We start from the raw sequence: 14,793 nt of genomic DNA, 5'->3' as shown, positions 1-14,793 counted from the left end.
ACTTACTGTACATCATTCATTCCTTCATAATAACAATGTTAGTGTTCTGGAACACTGTACCACTTGCTATTTCACATTTTTTCCTTTCTTTCCACATGTATCATCCAACGCAACCGTTCTATTTTAATGAATGGTACTATATCGGGATCCTGGTATATTTGGTATAGGTAGCTCAAAGTTGTATCGTCTTCAGCAAATTCCATTTTCTTTTCTGTATTTGTATATGTATCGCAAGATATTTCTTTCAAAGATAGCTAATACTCTTTCCTTACTTTTAGAGCGTGTCTAGGTTTCTGAACTATATGTGAGTATCGTTCTTATTAAGGTTTTCTATATTTGGCATTTCGTTTTTCTTACATTATCTTAGTATCATGATGTTAGTTGCCTAACTAACCCATGATATCATTTAAATATAGTGAATATTTGCCTGTTTTCTTCCTCTGCAATGTTTTTATCAGACGTTCCTAAGTATGCAAAGTGTTTTACCCCTCAACGTTTTATTCTCTGATTGTTAGATTTGGTAGGTGCCTTATTTCTGCGTTTTTACTTGCATACATATATTTTGTCTTGGCCTGACGTAGTCCCTTTTTCACATCTTTTGTTTCCGTTAATTCGTTTTGTATCTGGATTTTACCTTCTACTTTTAGAGTTTCTTTTATCAATACTATTAGTTGTTTTGGTATATTAAACTCTTCCATTGACAGTATTACGAATTCTCAGTTTATATTATCATATGCATTTTCTAAGTTTATGAAGAGATGATGTGTTTCAATGATACATTCACTTTTTTTCCACAATCTGTCATAGAACCAATATGTGGTCTATTGTTGTCTTTTGCTTACAATAATTAACTATTATTTCAGCGTGCGGTCCAAGCCTTCCATAAAAGACGTTTAACATTTTTTTGTATGCTGCGTTTAACAGCGTAATTCCACGGTAGTTTTCACATTCCAACCGGTTTTCTTTTTGATGTATTGGAGCAATAATACTACTGTTCCACTTTGCTGGTAACTGCTTATTCAACTATACCTTTGTTATGAACTCATGTATTTTTTTTAGTAATGCGCCTCCTTCCTTCAGTAGCTTGATGTAATCCTGATGATTTATTGTTCTTTAATTTGTCTACCGCTGTTCTAATCTCGAATATTGTTAGTTGATTAGATTAGATTCTCTGTTGTCTATTTCGTTTAATGGTATATCAGAGTCCATCTCCCACAAGCTTTTACTTAAAATTTTATGTCTTTCTTCTTAATATTTCTTGTTATCTTTCAATATATTACTTTCAACTGCTTTTGTTCAGTTTCTGGTAAATATTTTTGTTTCTCTTGGTTTACTTAGTTTTTGTAATCTTTAAAGTTCTTTGTTCATATTTTCTCTCTTCTTCCTTCGGTGGATTTTCTTTTCAAGTTTACATTGTTATTTATATTCCTTCTCTGCTTGTCGAATGAACAGAATTAAAATTGTAGTATCTGGGCAACATACTTTGAACGTCATGTCTTCTACACGTCATCGTGCAAGGAAGAGTAGAGGGAAGAAAAGGCTTGGGACGAAAGAATAAATTTTGACTGAAGAATATTAGAGATTGGACTAACCTCAGTATTGAACAGATATTGCATGTTGCAAAAGATAGGGAAGCGTTTAAAGAAAATGATCGCCAACTTTAGTTAGAAGACGACACAATGAGAAGAAGAAGCTTGTTGGGTTCTGTGCCAATGTTACATTAGTAAATATGCTTTCTTCTTCTTTCCGTTATAATCTGACATTCTTCGTCAACTAGTCATTCGTTCTTGTTCTTTCTTGTTTACCTTCCACGCCTAATACTTCTCAACTAGACAAAAGTCATAAGTTCTTAATTGACGTTTAACTTTACATTCTGTTTTAGATTATTATTGCAAATCTTATCTTAGCATACAAACAGTAGTAGCTTAGAATGTATATAAAGATTAGTATGTGACATGTCTGTTCTCTTTGTTCAGATATCAGATTCTGCTATTGTATAGAAAAATAAATCCCCCAATAAGTTGATTACAAATTTTTACAGATTTTCTCACGTTAGGAAAACAAATATCGTATCTTATAGTTATTTTGGTAAATATATAGATATTTTTAATTTGGCAATAGGCAATGGCAATTTGGCCCTTTCCTGTATAACCATAAAAATTTAAAATATCTAAATTTAGATAAGAAATCCGTTGACTTTTTCAGTGTCATATTAGAGGGTATCATTTATTCTTAGCATCTAAAAGCCGTAAGTGATTTAGGATTTGTTTTAATTGAAGTGTAATTGATTGGTGCAGTAGGGTTTAAGACATAAACTTTGTTATTGTTTGACTTATTTCGGATGATTTTAATGATGATGACTTATCAGTAACCGTGTGATCCAAATTGGAAAAACTCATAAATAAAGAAGATAACAGAATTTGTTTCATTTTAACCCTTAGGTAGTACCTAAAGGTTAAAATCGTCCCATCGTCACACATCGTCCTACAGATGGTATTACACCGCTGGATAAAGAATATCTTTTCACGTGTCGATACAGACTGGAGGCCGGTAGGGCGATATTCGGAAGAGCGTCGTTTGCTATATATTTGCATTCAAGCAGCAGGTACCATGTATTAGACGAAGTCATAGTGTCAACGTTAGTTCTGGACTTATTGCACACAATGGATGAGGTACCCCGTTGTCCAAAGCGAGTTAAATGCGGTGACAAAGCTTTTGAAGACATTTTTCTAAAGTGGTTTGAAGAGGCTGACAGCACTTCAGATTATGGAACCTAACATTAAAAAACATTGGAAAATTATTATCTACAGAAAAAACTCAGATTTAGCATATGTGAAATCTTCAATCAGAGTATCCAAGAAATAAAACAACACTACAGATATTGAAACAAAATGGAAGTATATAAAGAACACAATAGAGACTGTGGGACGGAAAACATTAACATTTACAAAAGCTGCCAAACAAGAATGGATGACACAAGAAATTCTCGAAAAGATGGACGAAAGAAGAATACATAAAAACAAAAATAAAATTAAATATCAAGAAATTAATAAACAAATAAAACAGAAAATAAAACAAGTTAAGGAAACATGGATGTCCATTAAATGTCAAGAAATTGAGGAATGTGAGGCAAGGTATGACACTTTCAACACCCATAAGAAGGTTAAAGAAATGATTTCAGGAAATCATAACAAACCAATCGGGATATTAACAAATGCAGATGGTACCACTATAACTGAAACGCAAGACAAATTAAGTAGATGAAAAGAATACATTGAACACCTATTTTATGACCAAAAAGTAGAACAATCAGAAGTTGACGGAGAAATCACGGAACCAGAAATAATGAAAGAGGAAGTTATTTATGCCATAAAACACACAAAAGGTAGAAAAGTTCCAGGACCCGATAATATACCAATTGAACTATTGAAGGTAATTGATGAAGATAATATTGATGTCTTGGTAGACCTTTTTAACTCCATATACAAGACGGGACACATACCCAGATAATGGCTTCTCTCAACTTTTGTAAAGATTTCAAAAATCACAAATGCTAAAGATTACAATGAATATCGGACAATTGCATTAATGAGCCACACATTGAAAACCTTTCTTAAAATCATACATAACAGAATCCACATAAAATTAGAACAAGAAATATGGAAATATGGGAAAATACAGATGGGTTTTAGAAAGGGTCTAGGAACTAGAGAAGCATTATTCGGACTCAATGTTCTGACACAACGATGTCTGGATATGAATCAGGACATATATACTTACTTCATAGATTTTAAAAAAGCTCTTGACAGAGTTCAACATGAAAAGCTTTTAAGTATTCTTAAGACCAAAAACATAGACAGTAGAGATCTACAAATTATATCGAATCTGTATCAAAATCAGCAAGCAAGAATAAGAGTCGAAGGAGAACTGACAGAGGAAGTAAGTATACTTAGAGGAGTTCGACAAGGGTGCATACTTTCACCACTCTTATTCAACATCTACAGTGAAGTGATATTTCAAGAAGCTTTATTGGATATTGTGGAAGGTATTTTGGTCAATGGAGATAGCATTAATAATATTAGATGTGCGGACGATACGGTCATATTTGCAAGTGACATGGAAGATATACAGTACATAATACAACATGTATACAATGCATGTGAAAGGTACGGACTGCAAATGAATCTCAAGAAAACGAAATCAATGATATTCTCAAAAAAAACACAAAATGTAGATAACCTGATTATCAATAATACAACGATCGAAAGAGTAACAACATATAAATATTTAGGAACGTGGCTAACCGAAGATGGAGATCAAACAACAGAAATCAGATCTAGAATAGAAATGGCAAGAAACACGTTCATAAAATTGAAGAACCGTACTTGCAACCGTAACCTTAATCTAGAGATCCGCACAAGAATGCTATGTTGTTAGGTTTTTTCTACTTTACTATACGGCATGGAAGCGTGGACAATAAAACAGTCTGAAATTAAAAAATTAAACTCCTTCGAGATGTAGTGCTACAGGAGAATCCACAGAATATCGTGGACTGAAAAAGTAACTAATATAGAGGTGTTACAAAGAATGAAGAAAGAATGTGAAGTCATAAAAACTGTTAAAATTAGAAAGATTCAATATCTGGGTCATATAATGAGGAGCGAGAAGTACGTATTAGTTAGGTTAATTATGCAAGGGAAGATACAAGGGAAGAGAAACCCAGGACGACGCAAAATATCCTGGCTAAGAAATTTGAGAGAGTGGTTCGGTTGCAGCTCATTTGAATTATTCAGAAGCGCGGCCAGTAAAATTAAAATACTGATGATGATTTCCAACCTCCGATAGGAGAAGAACCTGAAGAAGAAGAAATCTTCGGGCATTGAAAACGTCGTAATAATTTGGAAGAAGGAGTTGAAAAGATAAAAAAAGAAAAGATTTCATACTTTGTCACTACAAGAAAAAGGGAAGAACGGCCATATCAGGACGTCTTCCCTGAGAAGAAAGGCCAAAAAACTCAGACGTCTCTGAGACGATGTAATAGTGTAAATGTAATTAATTTAATGTGTTTGTACTTAAGGTTTAAAGTAATAACATTTTAAACAGTTTTTTATAACTTTACCTGGTGGAGGTTGGCCTCCAAAAGGGAGCGTCTTCTTTCATCGTCTTCAGCACGACGGCGGGCATCCTCTAGTTGGCCGGCGAGCTGGGACTTGAGGTATATGGCGTTTTCGATATTGACCTTAAGGTCTTGGACTTCCTTGATGAGCTCGATGTTCTCTTGGGAGAGACGGGTCTTGTGAGAGGTGATGTCGACGACGGTACGGTTAAGCTCTTCGATTCTGATGTTAAGCTCATTGACGGTGATTTCTAATTTCTCTACTTGTTTGACGGAAATCAAGCGTTCTTTGCTTACGCTTTCAACCTGGGCGATGAGCTGGTAGATTTCGGCTTGGAATTTGCCTTTTTCTTTTTCGGCTCTAAAATTAAAAGTTGTATGTATAAATAAATGAATAAACTTTTAAAATTTTATAGAAATAATAAAGTAAATTTAAATACACGATCATGGCAAATTTTCATTTTATTTGACATACATCACCAGTCGAAAGTGGAGTCCTGAACCAATAAAATTTTATACCTACTTATCAAGAAAAAAATTAATTCATTTTCATTTAGCAATCTTCACAGATCATAAATGCCAATAAGTATTAGTTTATTAAATGTGAAAATGACGCTTAATTTGAAAAAAATATTTATAAATTAAATTTTTTTTTTAAATATTTCAATTTTTTAAAGTGCGTTTAAAAGTCTGAGCCTTATTTAAAGTGCTTATTTTGGGCATAGCATAGATTTGCAAATTTGAACTTTTTTAGGCGACCCTGAATTACAAAATTATTATGCAAAAAGAGAATTAAAGGAAAAACTCCATTTGTTGCACTTTTTCCAATTATTGCTATTTTTTGAATAATAAAGCATTAAATTTTCAAAATCTAGTTAGTCACATGTTATGTAAAATTAAAAAACGAAATTTTACACTCTATAATTTGTTTTTTGTAGGAGCAATATCTCCCGAGTTATAAGCGAAAATATGGGCGCAGAAAGCAAAGATTTCGATTTTTTTTTTCAGATTTTTTTAAATACAAAATTAAGCACAAGGTTTGCAACTGGCGCATATCGTAATGATCCTTAGTAATATGAAAACGACAAGAAAGAGAGAGAAAGAGAGAGATCTGAATTTCCCAACAATATATACTCAATATTGTTCTGCAGCTATTTTCTTGTGGCATTTTAAAGTAATTACTATTTAAATGGGAATAAGCCACAATTAAAGGTTAAAGTATTCCCATTTAAATAGTAATTAATATACACTCATAGACAAAAATATCGAATATTTTGGAATTTTCTAATTTTTGTTTTTTCCAAATAAATTCTGGTCAATCAAGTTGTTTATTGTAAAATAGAGTTTATTTTAATAATGTTTAATGAAGAATTTGAAGTTTTATGCGGAGAAAATTGCGAAAAAAATTAATGTTTAATATTAGGTGAATAAGGTTATTTTACTCTAAACTTAAATGATAATTTAAATTGCTTAAACAAGTCGTTTTAACTGAAAGAAGTGAATGATCAGTAACGAGTATTTCCCCCTCTAGATCTTATTACTGCTTGCATCTTTCTCAGCATGCTTGCAAGTAAATTTTGGACATATCCTTGGGAAATTGCATTCCATTCATCCTGTGCAGCAAGCCGAAGCTGCTGTATCGTATTTGGAAGGGATTTATTTGTCATATGCTGCGTTTTAGGTGATCCCACATATGCTCTATTGGATTTAAATCTGGGCGAAACGGTGGCCAATCCAATCTTCGAATTTGAAACTCATCAAAATAATTACTCACTATAGCAGCAGCATGTGGTCGAGCATTTCGTACATTAACGTGAATCTTTCATATCCAATGTAACCAACATATGACAAAACATGATCTTGCAGGATGTTTTAAACGTAAGAATTACCAGTCATCCGTCCAATCACTTTCACAAGTGCTGTACGTACCTCCCAACTAATACCTTTCCAAATAATTATGCCATCAAATCCAAAACTAACAGTCTGGGCGAGACTGCAGCTGGCGAATCGTTCTCCAACTCTTCTGTAGCGATAGATTTGACCATCTGGCTTCCATAATAGGATTCTGGTCTCATCAGTGAAAAGAACGTTTTTCCAGTTGTCGATATTCCACTAAATATGTGTTCTTGCAAATTCCAAACGACGAGTTTTATGATTTTGGAGGAGACGTGGAACTTTGGCGGGGCGTCTGGTCTTTAAGTTTGCTTCTTTTGATCTTCGTCTATCTGTTTGTGAACTCACATTAACTTGTCTAACATTTAATAGCTCATTTCTGAGGTGCATCGATGTCAATGAACGATTTCGTGTAGAATTAAGAACCAAAAAACGGTCATCAATTGCGGTTGTGCACCTTGGGCGTCCTTGACCAGGCCTTCGTACAAAATTTCCAGTTTCGCGGTACCTTTTTAGAGTATTCGAAACCATAGATTCAGTTCTGCTGAGACGTCGTGCGATACCTTTTTGTGCATATCCTTCCTCGTACAAAATTACAATATGTGCTAATTGGGCTTCATCGCAGTGTTGAATTGGTGGGATACTTGTTTTAGACTTAGTTGAATCAAGACAATATTTAATTAAACTTAATAAATTAAACTAAAAATAGAAGGTTTTTTATAATGAAATGTACGAATGACACTAACCATTGAATAAACGTCAAAATAAACATCAAAATATCTCAAACCTGTTGAGTACATCAGCCTACTATATGAGTATTATTAATCTAAAATTATTTTGAAATAATAGTGATTACAAAAAAAAATTGGAAAATTCCAAAATATTCGATATTTGTGTCCATGAGTATATAAATAAAAATAAAATTTCACAAGAAAATAGCTGCAGTACCATTTATTCTTTATTTTTGTAAGATTGTATAAACATTTTTATTGGTATTTCCATTAAGTTCAGTTCTATAATGCTTTAAATCCATTGACAGTTTATATATGTTCTAAAGATTACAATTATATAATAATCTATTTTCAGATTTACAATTTATTATGGAAGTTGTCAACGAGTTACGTCTACACTAAAACGTAATCAACCTCTCAAAATAAGTTTTACCTGTCATATAAATTGAAGAAACTGTATTATTTTACCAGACACCTAAATTTTTCACGTACGATATCCAGACGAAAATACATTTTCCACAAACATACAGGTTCCCGAATATCACATAAACATTCCCGATTTATTTTTAACCGTAGAAATATGTATGTGCTCCAAATTCTTTGGAATATGTACGATTTGAACATATATTTATAGTTTGAATACCCTTAGCTACGGTGCAAATTTTCTATTTTGCTGGCGTTTCTAGTAAACAGAGATAATTGTAGTTGGCAATGATTGACGACAATTACCTCCAACTAATTTTTTTGGCAAACTTAATGAGGTATTGATTTAGGTCAATAAAATTAGAAATGCGAAAGTGGGGAAATGTGCTACCGATGCGATCCTACGTTACGAATTTATAATTGCCAATTTCAAAACATCGTTTGTTCAATAGTAAAGAGTTTTTTTGTCTAATAATATCATTATGTCATAGACAAAATAAAATGAAAAAAGAGAATTCTCAAACTATACAATTCTGCATGTAAGTTCTGCAAATTAAGTCTAATAATGTTAAGCTGAATTATAAAAATATTTAGAGAAGAATATATTCTTCTTTTTCGTGAGTTATTTTTTCTAAGAAAGTGGTCAATCATTATTGCAATTGGGACTTTCGATTTCACTGCTCCAAAGAGATAAAAAAAGTGCAGTTAAACCAAGCTCTTAAATTGTTTAACTAGAAGATGCGGCTTCTTAAATGACTTATTCCATGATATATTCTTTCTTGTATTATTAATTGCAGCAGTTTATAATGTTTTCATTATATATATATATATATATAATGAATCATTCCCAGAGATTGGTTGATTCATAACATTACAAAAAAAACCAAATGCAAAAGAATGCCAAAACCACCGGATAATAAGTTTAATGAGTCATACGCTCAAAATATTTTTAAAAATTATACACTCGAGAATACACAACAAACTTGAGCAGGACATAAGTGACACAAAATTGGGATTTAGAAATGCACTGGGAACGAGGGAAGCAGTGTTCGCTGTGAATGTACTTGTGCAAAGGTGCATGGATGTTAATCAGCCAGTATATATGTGTTTCTTGGATTACAACAAAGCCTTCGATAAGGTCAGACATAACCGTCTTATCGAATTACTTGAAAAGAAAAACTTAGATATGAGAGACATCAGGATCATTAGCGCTATCTATTATAATCAGATCGCTGTCGTAAAACAGAACAACGTATTTTCAAATGAAATACAGATTGAGAGGGACGTCAGGCAGGGCTGTATCCTGTCTCCTACTTTATTCAATTTGTATTCAGAACAAATATTCCAGGAAGCACTAGAAGAACTAACTATCGGAATAAAAGTAGATGGCAGACCAATCAATAATATACGGTTTGCCGACGACACTATTTTATTAGCGGAATGTCTTGAGGATTTACAACAAATGGTTGACAGAGTGATAGAAGTCAGTGAAGAAAACGGACTGTCCCTAAACACAAAAAAGACACAATTTATGGTAATTACAAAAGCCCAACAGCGCCAAGAAAACATAACAATACATGGAGAACAAATTAAAAAAGTTGAAAAATATAAATATCTGGGTACAATAATTAACGAAAATAATTAGTACACAGAAGAGATTAAGGCAAGAATAGGACAGGCAAGAAATTCTTTCAACACACTGAAAAAAGTACTCTGCAGCAGGGACATTTCAATTTCTTTAAAGATAAGACTTCTGAGATGCTACGTGTTTTCCGTATTATTTTATGGGTTGGAGGCTTGAACATTAAAGAAAGATGTTTCGGACAGATTAGAAGGCTTCGAGTTATGGGCCTACAGAAGGATATTAAGAATAAGTTGGGTGGATAGAGTCACGAATGTCGAGGTGTCGAGAAGAATGGGAAAAGATAAAGAGGTTTTAAATACAATTAAAGTCAGAAAACTGCAATATCTGGGACATGTCATGAGGGGCGAGCGTTATAACTTGCTGCAATTAATAATACAAGGAAGAATACAGGGTAGAAGGAGTCGCGGAAGAAGATGCATTTCCTGGTTAAACAATTTGAGAGCTTGGTTTAACTGCACTTCTGCTGACCTTTTTAGAGCAGCGGTATCGAAAGTGCGAATTGCCATGATGGTTGCCAACCTTCTTAGAGGAGATGGTACATGAAAAAGAAGAAGATAATGTTTTTACCTTATGACATGTCCCAGATATTGCAATTTTATAATTTTTATAGTGTTTAATCAAATCATCGTTACATATCAACGTTAAATCTGCAAAATTTTCCAAGAACATGTTTAATGAATGAAAACAGCATTCCTCCGTGGATTATTAAAACCCCACATGTACACACCCAATTAACGCAATATCATAACTATAATATCAATCCCCATCTTACATATCAAAATTATAAACAAATAGCCTCGAAATAAAAAAATTACACCCATATCATCACGGATTCATCTAAGTCTTCCCAAGGCGCTTGAACAGCAATATTTATAAACAACGATACCAACTATTTATTTAAGCTTCTCAATTCATACAGTATCTTAAATGGAGAACTTTATACCATATTACAAGCGTTAAAATACATTTCCAGAGTACAAACCAAACACTCTTTAATAATATTTGACACACTCAATTCACTGAGACTCATACAGTAAACCTTCATAAACAACACTATAGCCATATTAATCAAAAAAATATTACACAGTCTTCAAACAGAATCAAAAATAGTTTTCCTATGGGTTCCATCTCACTCTGGAATCGAGGGAAATGAAAACGCTGATAGTTGGGCTTACACAACTGCGCAACTAGCGTCATTGGCAGAACAATTAATTCCAGCATCAGATATAAAGAAACTATTAAAATCGGTGACCCTCAATTTATGAAAAGAAAAGTGGAAGACATCTACAAGCAAACTGAGACAGATAATAGAAGATACTGGTCCATGGAACTCACATTCAATCAACAGATCTCACCAAGTTAAACTATCTCGTCTTTGGTTAGGACACTGCAAACTTACTCATGAACATCTCATTACGCATAAATAAGCAACAAAATCCAGCAAGTGTAATAGACCAGTAATAATGAAACATGTGCTAATAGAATATAGTGAATTTGAAGCTTACAAACAATCGATACCTGGATATTTAAACAATATGAAAGACATTCTTAACCTTCAACCCGACTGTAAACCTCTTTTCCAATTTCTTAACAAATGTAACTTAACAAGTAAGATATAATGTACCTAAATACATACTTTGTACAGCTATTCTATTTTCTTTACCCTAATGACCTTCGTGGTTAATGTCATTATTTTCTAAATAAAAAAAATAGTGCTTAAAACCTATTTCTTTTTTCGCACTCTTCTTAAATCGTGACTCTATCCAGCCAACTGGATCGTAATATTCTTGTGTAGGTCCTAATGCGAAAGCTGCCAATCTGTCTGAAACATCTTTCTTCAATGTCCAAGCCTCCAACCTTCTATTCTTGCTTGAATATTTTCTGTGTACTTTCATTAATTATTTTTTCCATATTTTTATATTTTTGAACTTTTTTAATTTGTTCTCCATCCACTATTAGGCTTTGTTGGCGCAGTTGGGCTTTTATAATTACCAAAAATTGAGGCTTTTTTGTGTTTAGGGACAATGTATTTTCTTCACTGCCTTATGCCAACCATTTCGTTGTTAATCCTCAAGACATTTCGCTATTAGAATAGTGTCGTCTGTGAACCGTGTACCGTAGATTGGTCAACCATTTACTTGTATTCCTATAGTTAGTTCTTCTAGTGCTTCCTGGATTATTTCTTGTGAGTGTACATTGAACAGAGTAAGAGGCAGGATACAGCCCTGCCTGACACCCCTCTCAATCTGTATTTCTTCTAAAAAATTTTGTTTTTTTTTACCAAAACTATCTGATTAGGTATATCTATGAAATGAAATGAAATCATAGACGAATTCTAAAGATACCTTGGACAGAAAGGAAAACCAATGAAGAAGTACTAAAAAGTGTCAACAAAGATAGAGAACTGCTTAAGACTGTAAAACATCGAAAAATGTCTTATCTGGGACATATAGTAAGGGGAAGTGGATACAAAATATTACAACTATTCCTTAAAGGCAAAATAGAGGGCCGTAGAGGTGTAGGAAGAAAACAAGTTTCTTGGCTAAAAAACATTCGTGAATGGACACAGATTATATCAAATGCAGGACAATTATTCCATATTGCAGAAGATCGAGAAACCTTCGCAATGGTGATCGCCAACGTCGGATAATTCTGATATGGCACGCGAAGAAGAAGAAGGTATATATAAAAGACTCATATAATTCATTAATAATCTTACCAGAGCGTACGATAGGATAACTCTAGAGATTATCTAGTGAACAATTAATAAGAAAGGAGTTTCCAATGAGTGTGTAAATATTGTAAGAAATATTAGTGTTAGGACTGGTGTCTTCTTATAGAGCCGTAAAATTTTATCTTAGTGGAAGGACCATTCACTCATTCAACTCACAGGATGAGTTCGACCGTGAACGAATAAACAAAGCATGCTAAGGATTTATGCATGCTAGTACAAATCCGCATTGTTCTTCGGTATCTCTGGAAGTAGAATGTTCTTTGGTCGTTCATTGATTATATGTAAAGCTTTTCTATGTAAAGGTTGATTCGCACCACTTATCAGGCCATTCACCTGTGATCCCTATTATGTTGCAATATTGGTACGAAGAAAAACAGAAACTTATGGAAAAATGTAGAGAATCTTCAGAGAAAAAGTGGAGAAACTTATAGAGTTATATAAGTTAATCCTGCAAAGGGATAATGACAAAGAAAATAGTATATATATATTTAGGGATTCTACAGTATTCACTGCCTTCCCTCGCTCAACCGTTTCCATCTCTCTCTGCTGTTCCATTCAAGAAAATAGTGATTCAAGTAATTCAAATTGAAGGTGAAAAGAAAAGATAATTGGACAGGTAATATATTTCAGGTACATGTAGCCTGTAAGCCATGAATAAATCGAGACAAAAATAAAGAACTTTTTTGGAAAAAAAACCCAAAGATTTAGTTGTCGTCTTAACTTCAAAAATGGAAAACAAAATTTAAAAAATTAAAAATGCGAAATTAAAAAGATATATATTTAATTATCAAAAAAATCCTTTAACTAATAGAAAAATAAGTTACGGAAAAAAAACAAAAAACATAAAAGGAGAAAGGGAGATAAAAGATCAGAAATTAAAGTCCTTGGAGGATTCGACGGACTTGAGATAAAGAAAAAGTTTAACAATAGAGTACTAACAACAACAATGATAGGTTATTAAAAAAAAAGACCACTCAGCTGAGACACACTACTCTAGAGATGGTCGAATAAATATCCACAATAAGTTTATTTATAAGAAAGAGGCAAATAGTACTTTTTTTACTTTTTTTTACTTGGCCTCCGGGGTAAATTAAACGTTAAAATACTATATTTTGAATTTTTTTTGTCTTCGAATTTCTTTATAGAACTTTTACTAAGCAGATTAATATTATGATTTTCGATGTCTTTATTTTTTCTAAAGGATTTTGGCAGATAGGTAGTTATTTTGAAATCATTTCCAATATCCCCACCATTTGATCCAAAGTATTTTCTTACCCACACAATAAATTATCTGTGAATATTTGACCTTGGCCGAAAAGAATTTTCAAGTTGAGTTCTCTGAGTAAAGCCGACAGAGGAAAAAGTAACAACCTGTAGAATTTGGAAACACAAATCGAGAAAGCGTTTCCAAAGAATTATAAAAAAATCATATTTATTCTTACAAAGAGCATTTTTTTTATTGTTTTACAGAAACATTCCTACTTCCAAAGATTCAAGTATCACATTAACACATTATGAGGAATGCTGTGAATATTCTCACATACGTATCCGAAAAGTTCCTATAAAAAGAAACGAATATCGGGGTTAGGATCTAGGTAAGGATCCTAGGTAAAATAAATGGAAAAGCGTACTGAATCTAAAACGAACTAAGAAGTCATCCAAATGAAACCATAAGAAACTTGACAAATTAAGTCGAAAACAAACCGACAAGGCACAGAAGACCTAGACAACAACTAGTAGTGTATCAACTCGAAGAGTGAAGAGTGAAATATGAAAAGGTAGTCACGTATTAGGAAATAAAAGTTTTTGTGTTGGCACTGCACTGGACTTGCAAGTGAAGTAGTTAGAATAGGTTAGTTAATAAAATAGGTGAGGGTACTATACACCTGGAAATGCACGCAGCACCCTCTAGGTTAAATACTAGTACTTCACACCATTTAATCAATTTCTTTCTGAGTTTTAGATCATAGTAAAAGGAACAGCATTTTTTTCATAGGTACCCCAAATGGAACAGACATTTCGGGTGGTCGACTGGCGAGGTAAGCAAATACCGTTTGTCAAATCGGTACACGCAAAACTCTAGTGCGGAAATCCAGTGGCCAAGATCAAGAACTAAGGTTACTGGCTTCACCAGTAACTGCAACGCTACCCCTACGAAAGCGGCATCACCGCAGAAAGGTCTCTCGGATGCCTCATTTCCAAGGGCATCCAAGATTAAAAATAAATGAAGTATGCCCAACGTTATGTCTGC

The 14,793-nt window shown here is 33.3% G+C and overlaps 1 protein-coding gene across 1 annotated transcript in view; it reads right to left on the bottom strand.

Moving 5' to 3' along the window:
* Nucleotides 1–14,793, bottom strand: part of LOC140450388 (paramyosin, long form-like) — a 94,911-nt gene that overhangs the window by 30,025 nt on the left and 50,093 nt on the right. The window contains exon 5 of the mRNA XM_072543986.1: nucleotides 5,120–5,477. Within this exon, the coding sequence (XP_072400087.1) occupies nucleotides 5,120–5,477 (358 nt within the window). The remainder of the gene's footprint in view (nucleotides 1–5,119; nucleotides 5,478–14,793) is intronic.

This window comes from Diabrotica undecimpunctata, chromosome 9, assembly GCF_040954645.1.
Source record: "Diabrotica undecimpunctata isolate CICGRU chromosome 9, icDiaUnde3, whole genome shotgun sequence".
In the NCBI taxonomy this organism is placed as follows: Eukaryota; Metazoa; Arthropoda; class Insecta; order Coleoptera; family Chrysomelidae; genus Diabrotica; species Diabrotica undecimpunctata.
This window is presented reverse-complemented; position numbering and strand designations above follow the sequence as displayed.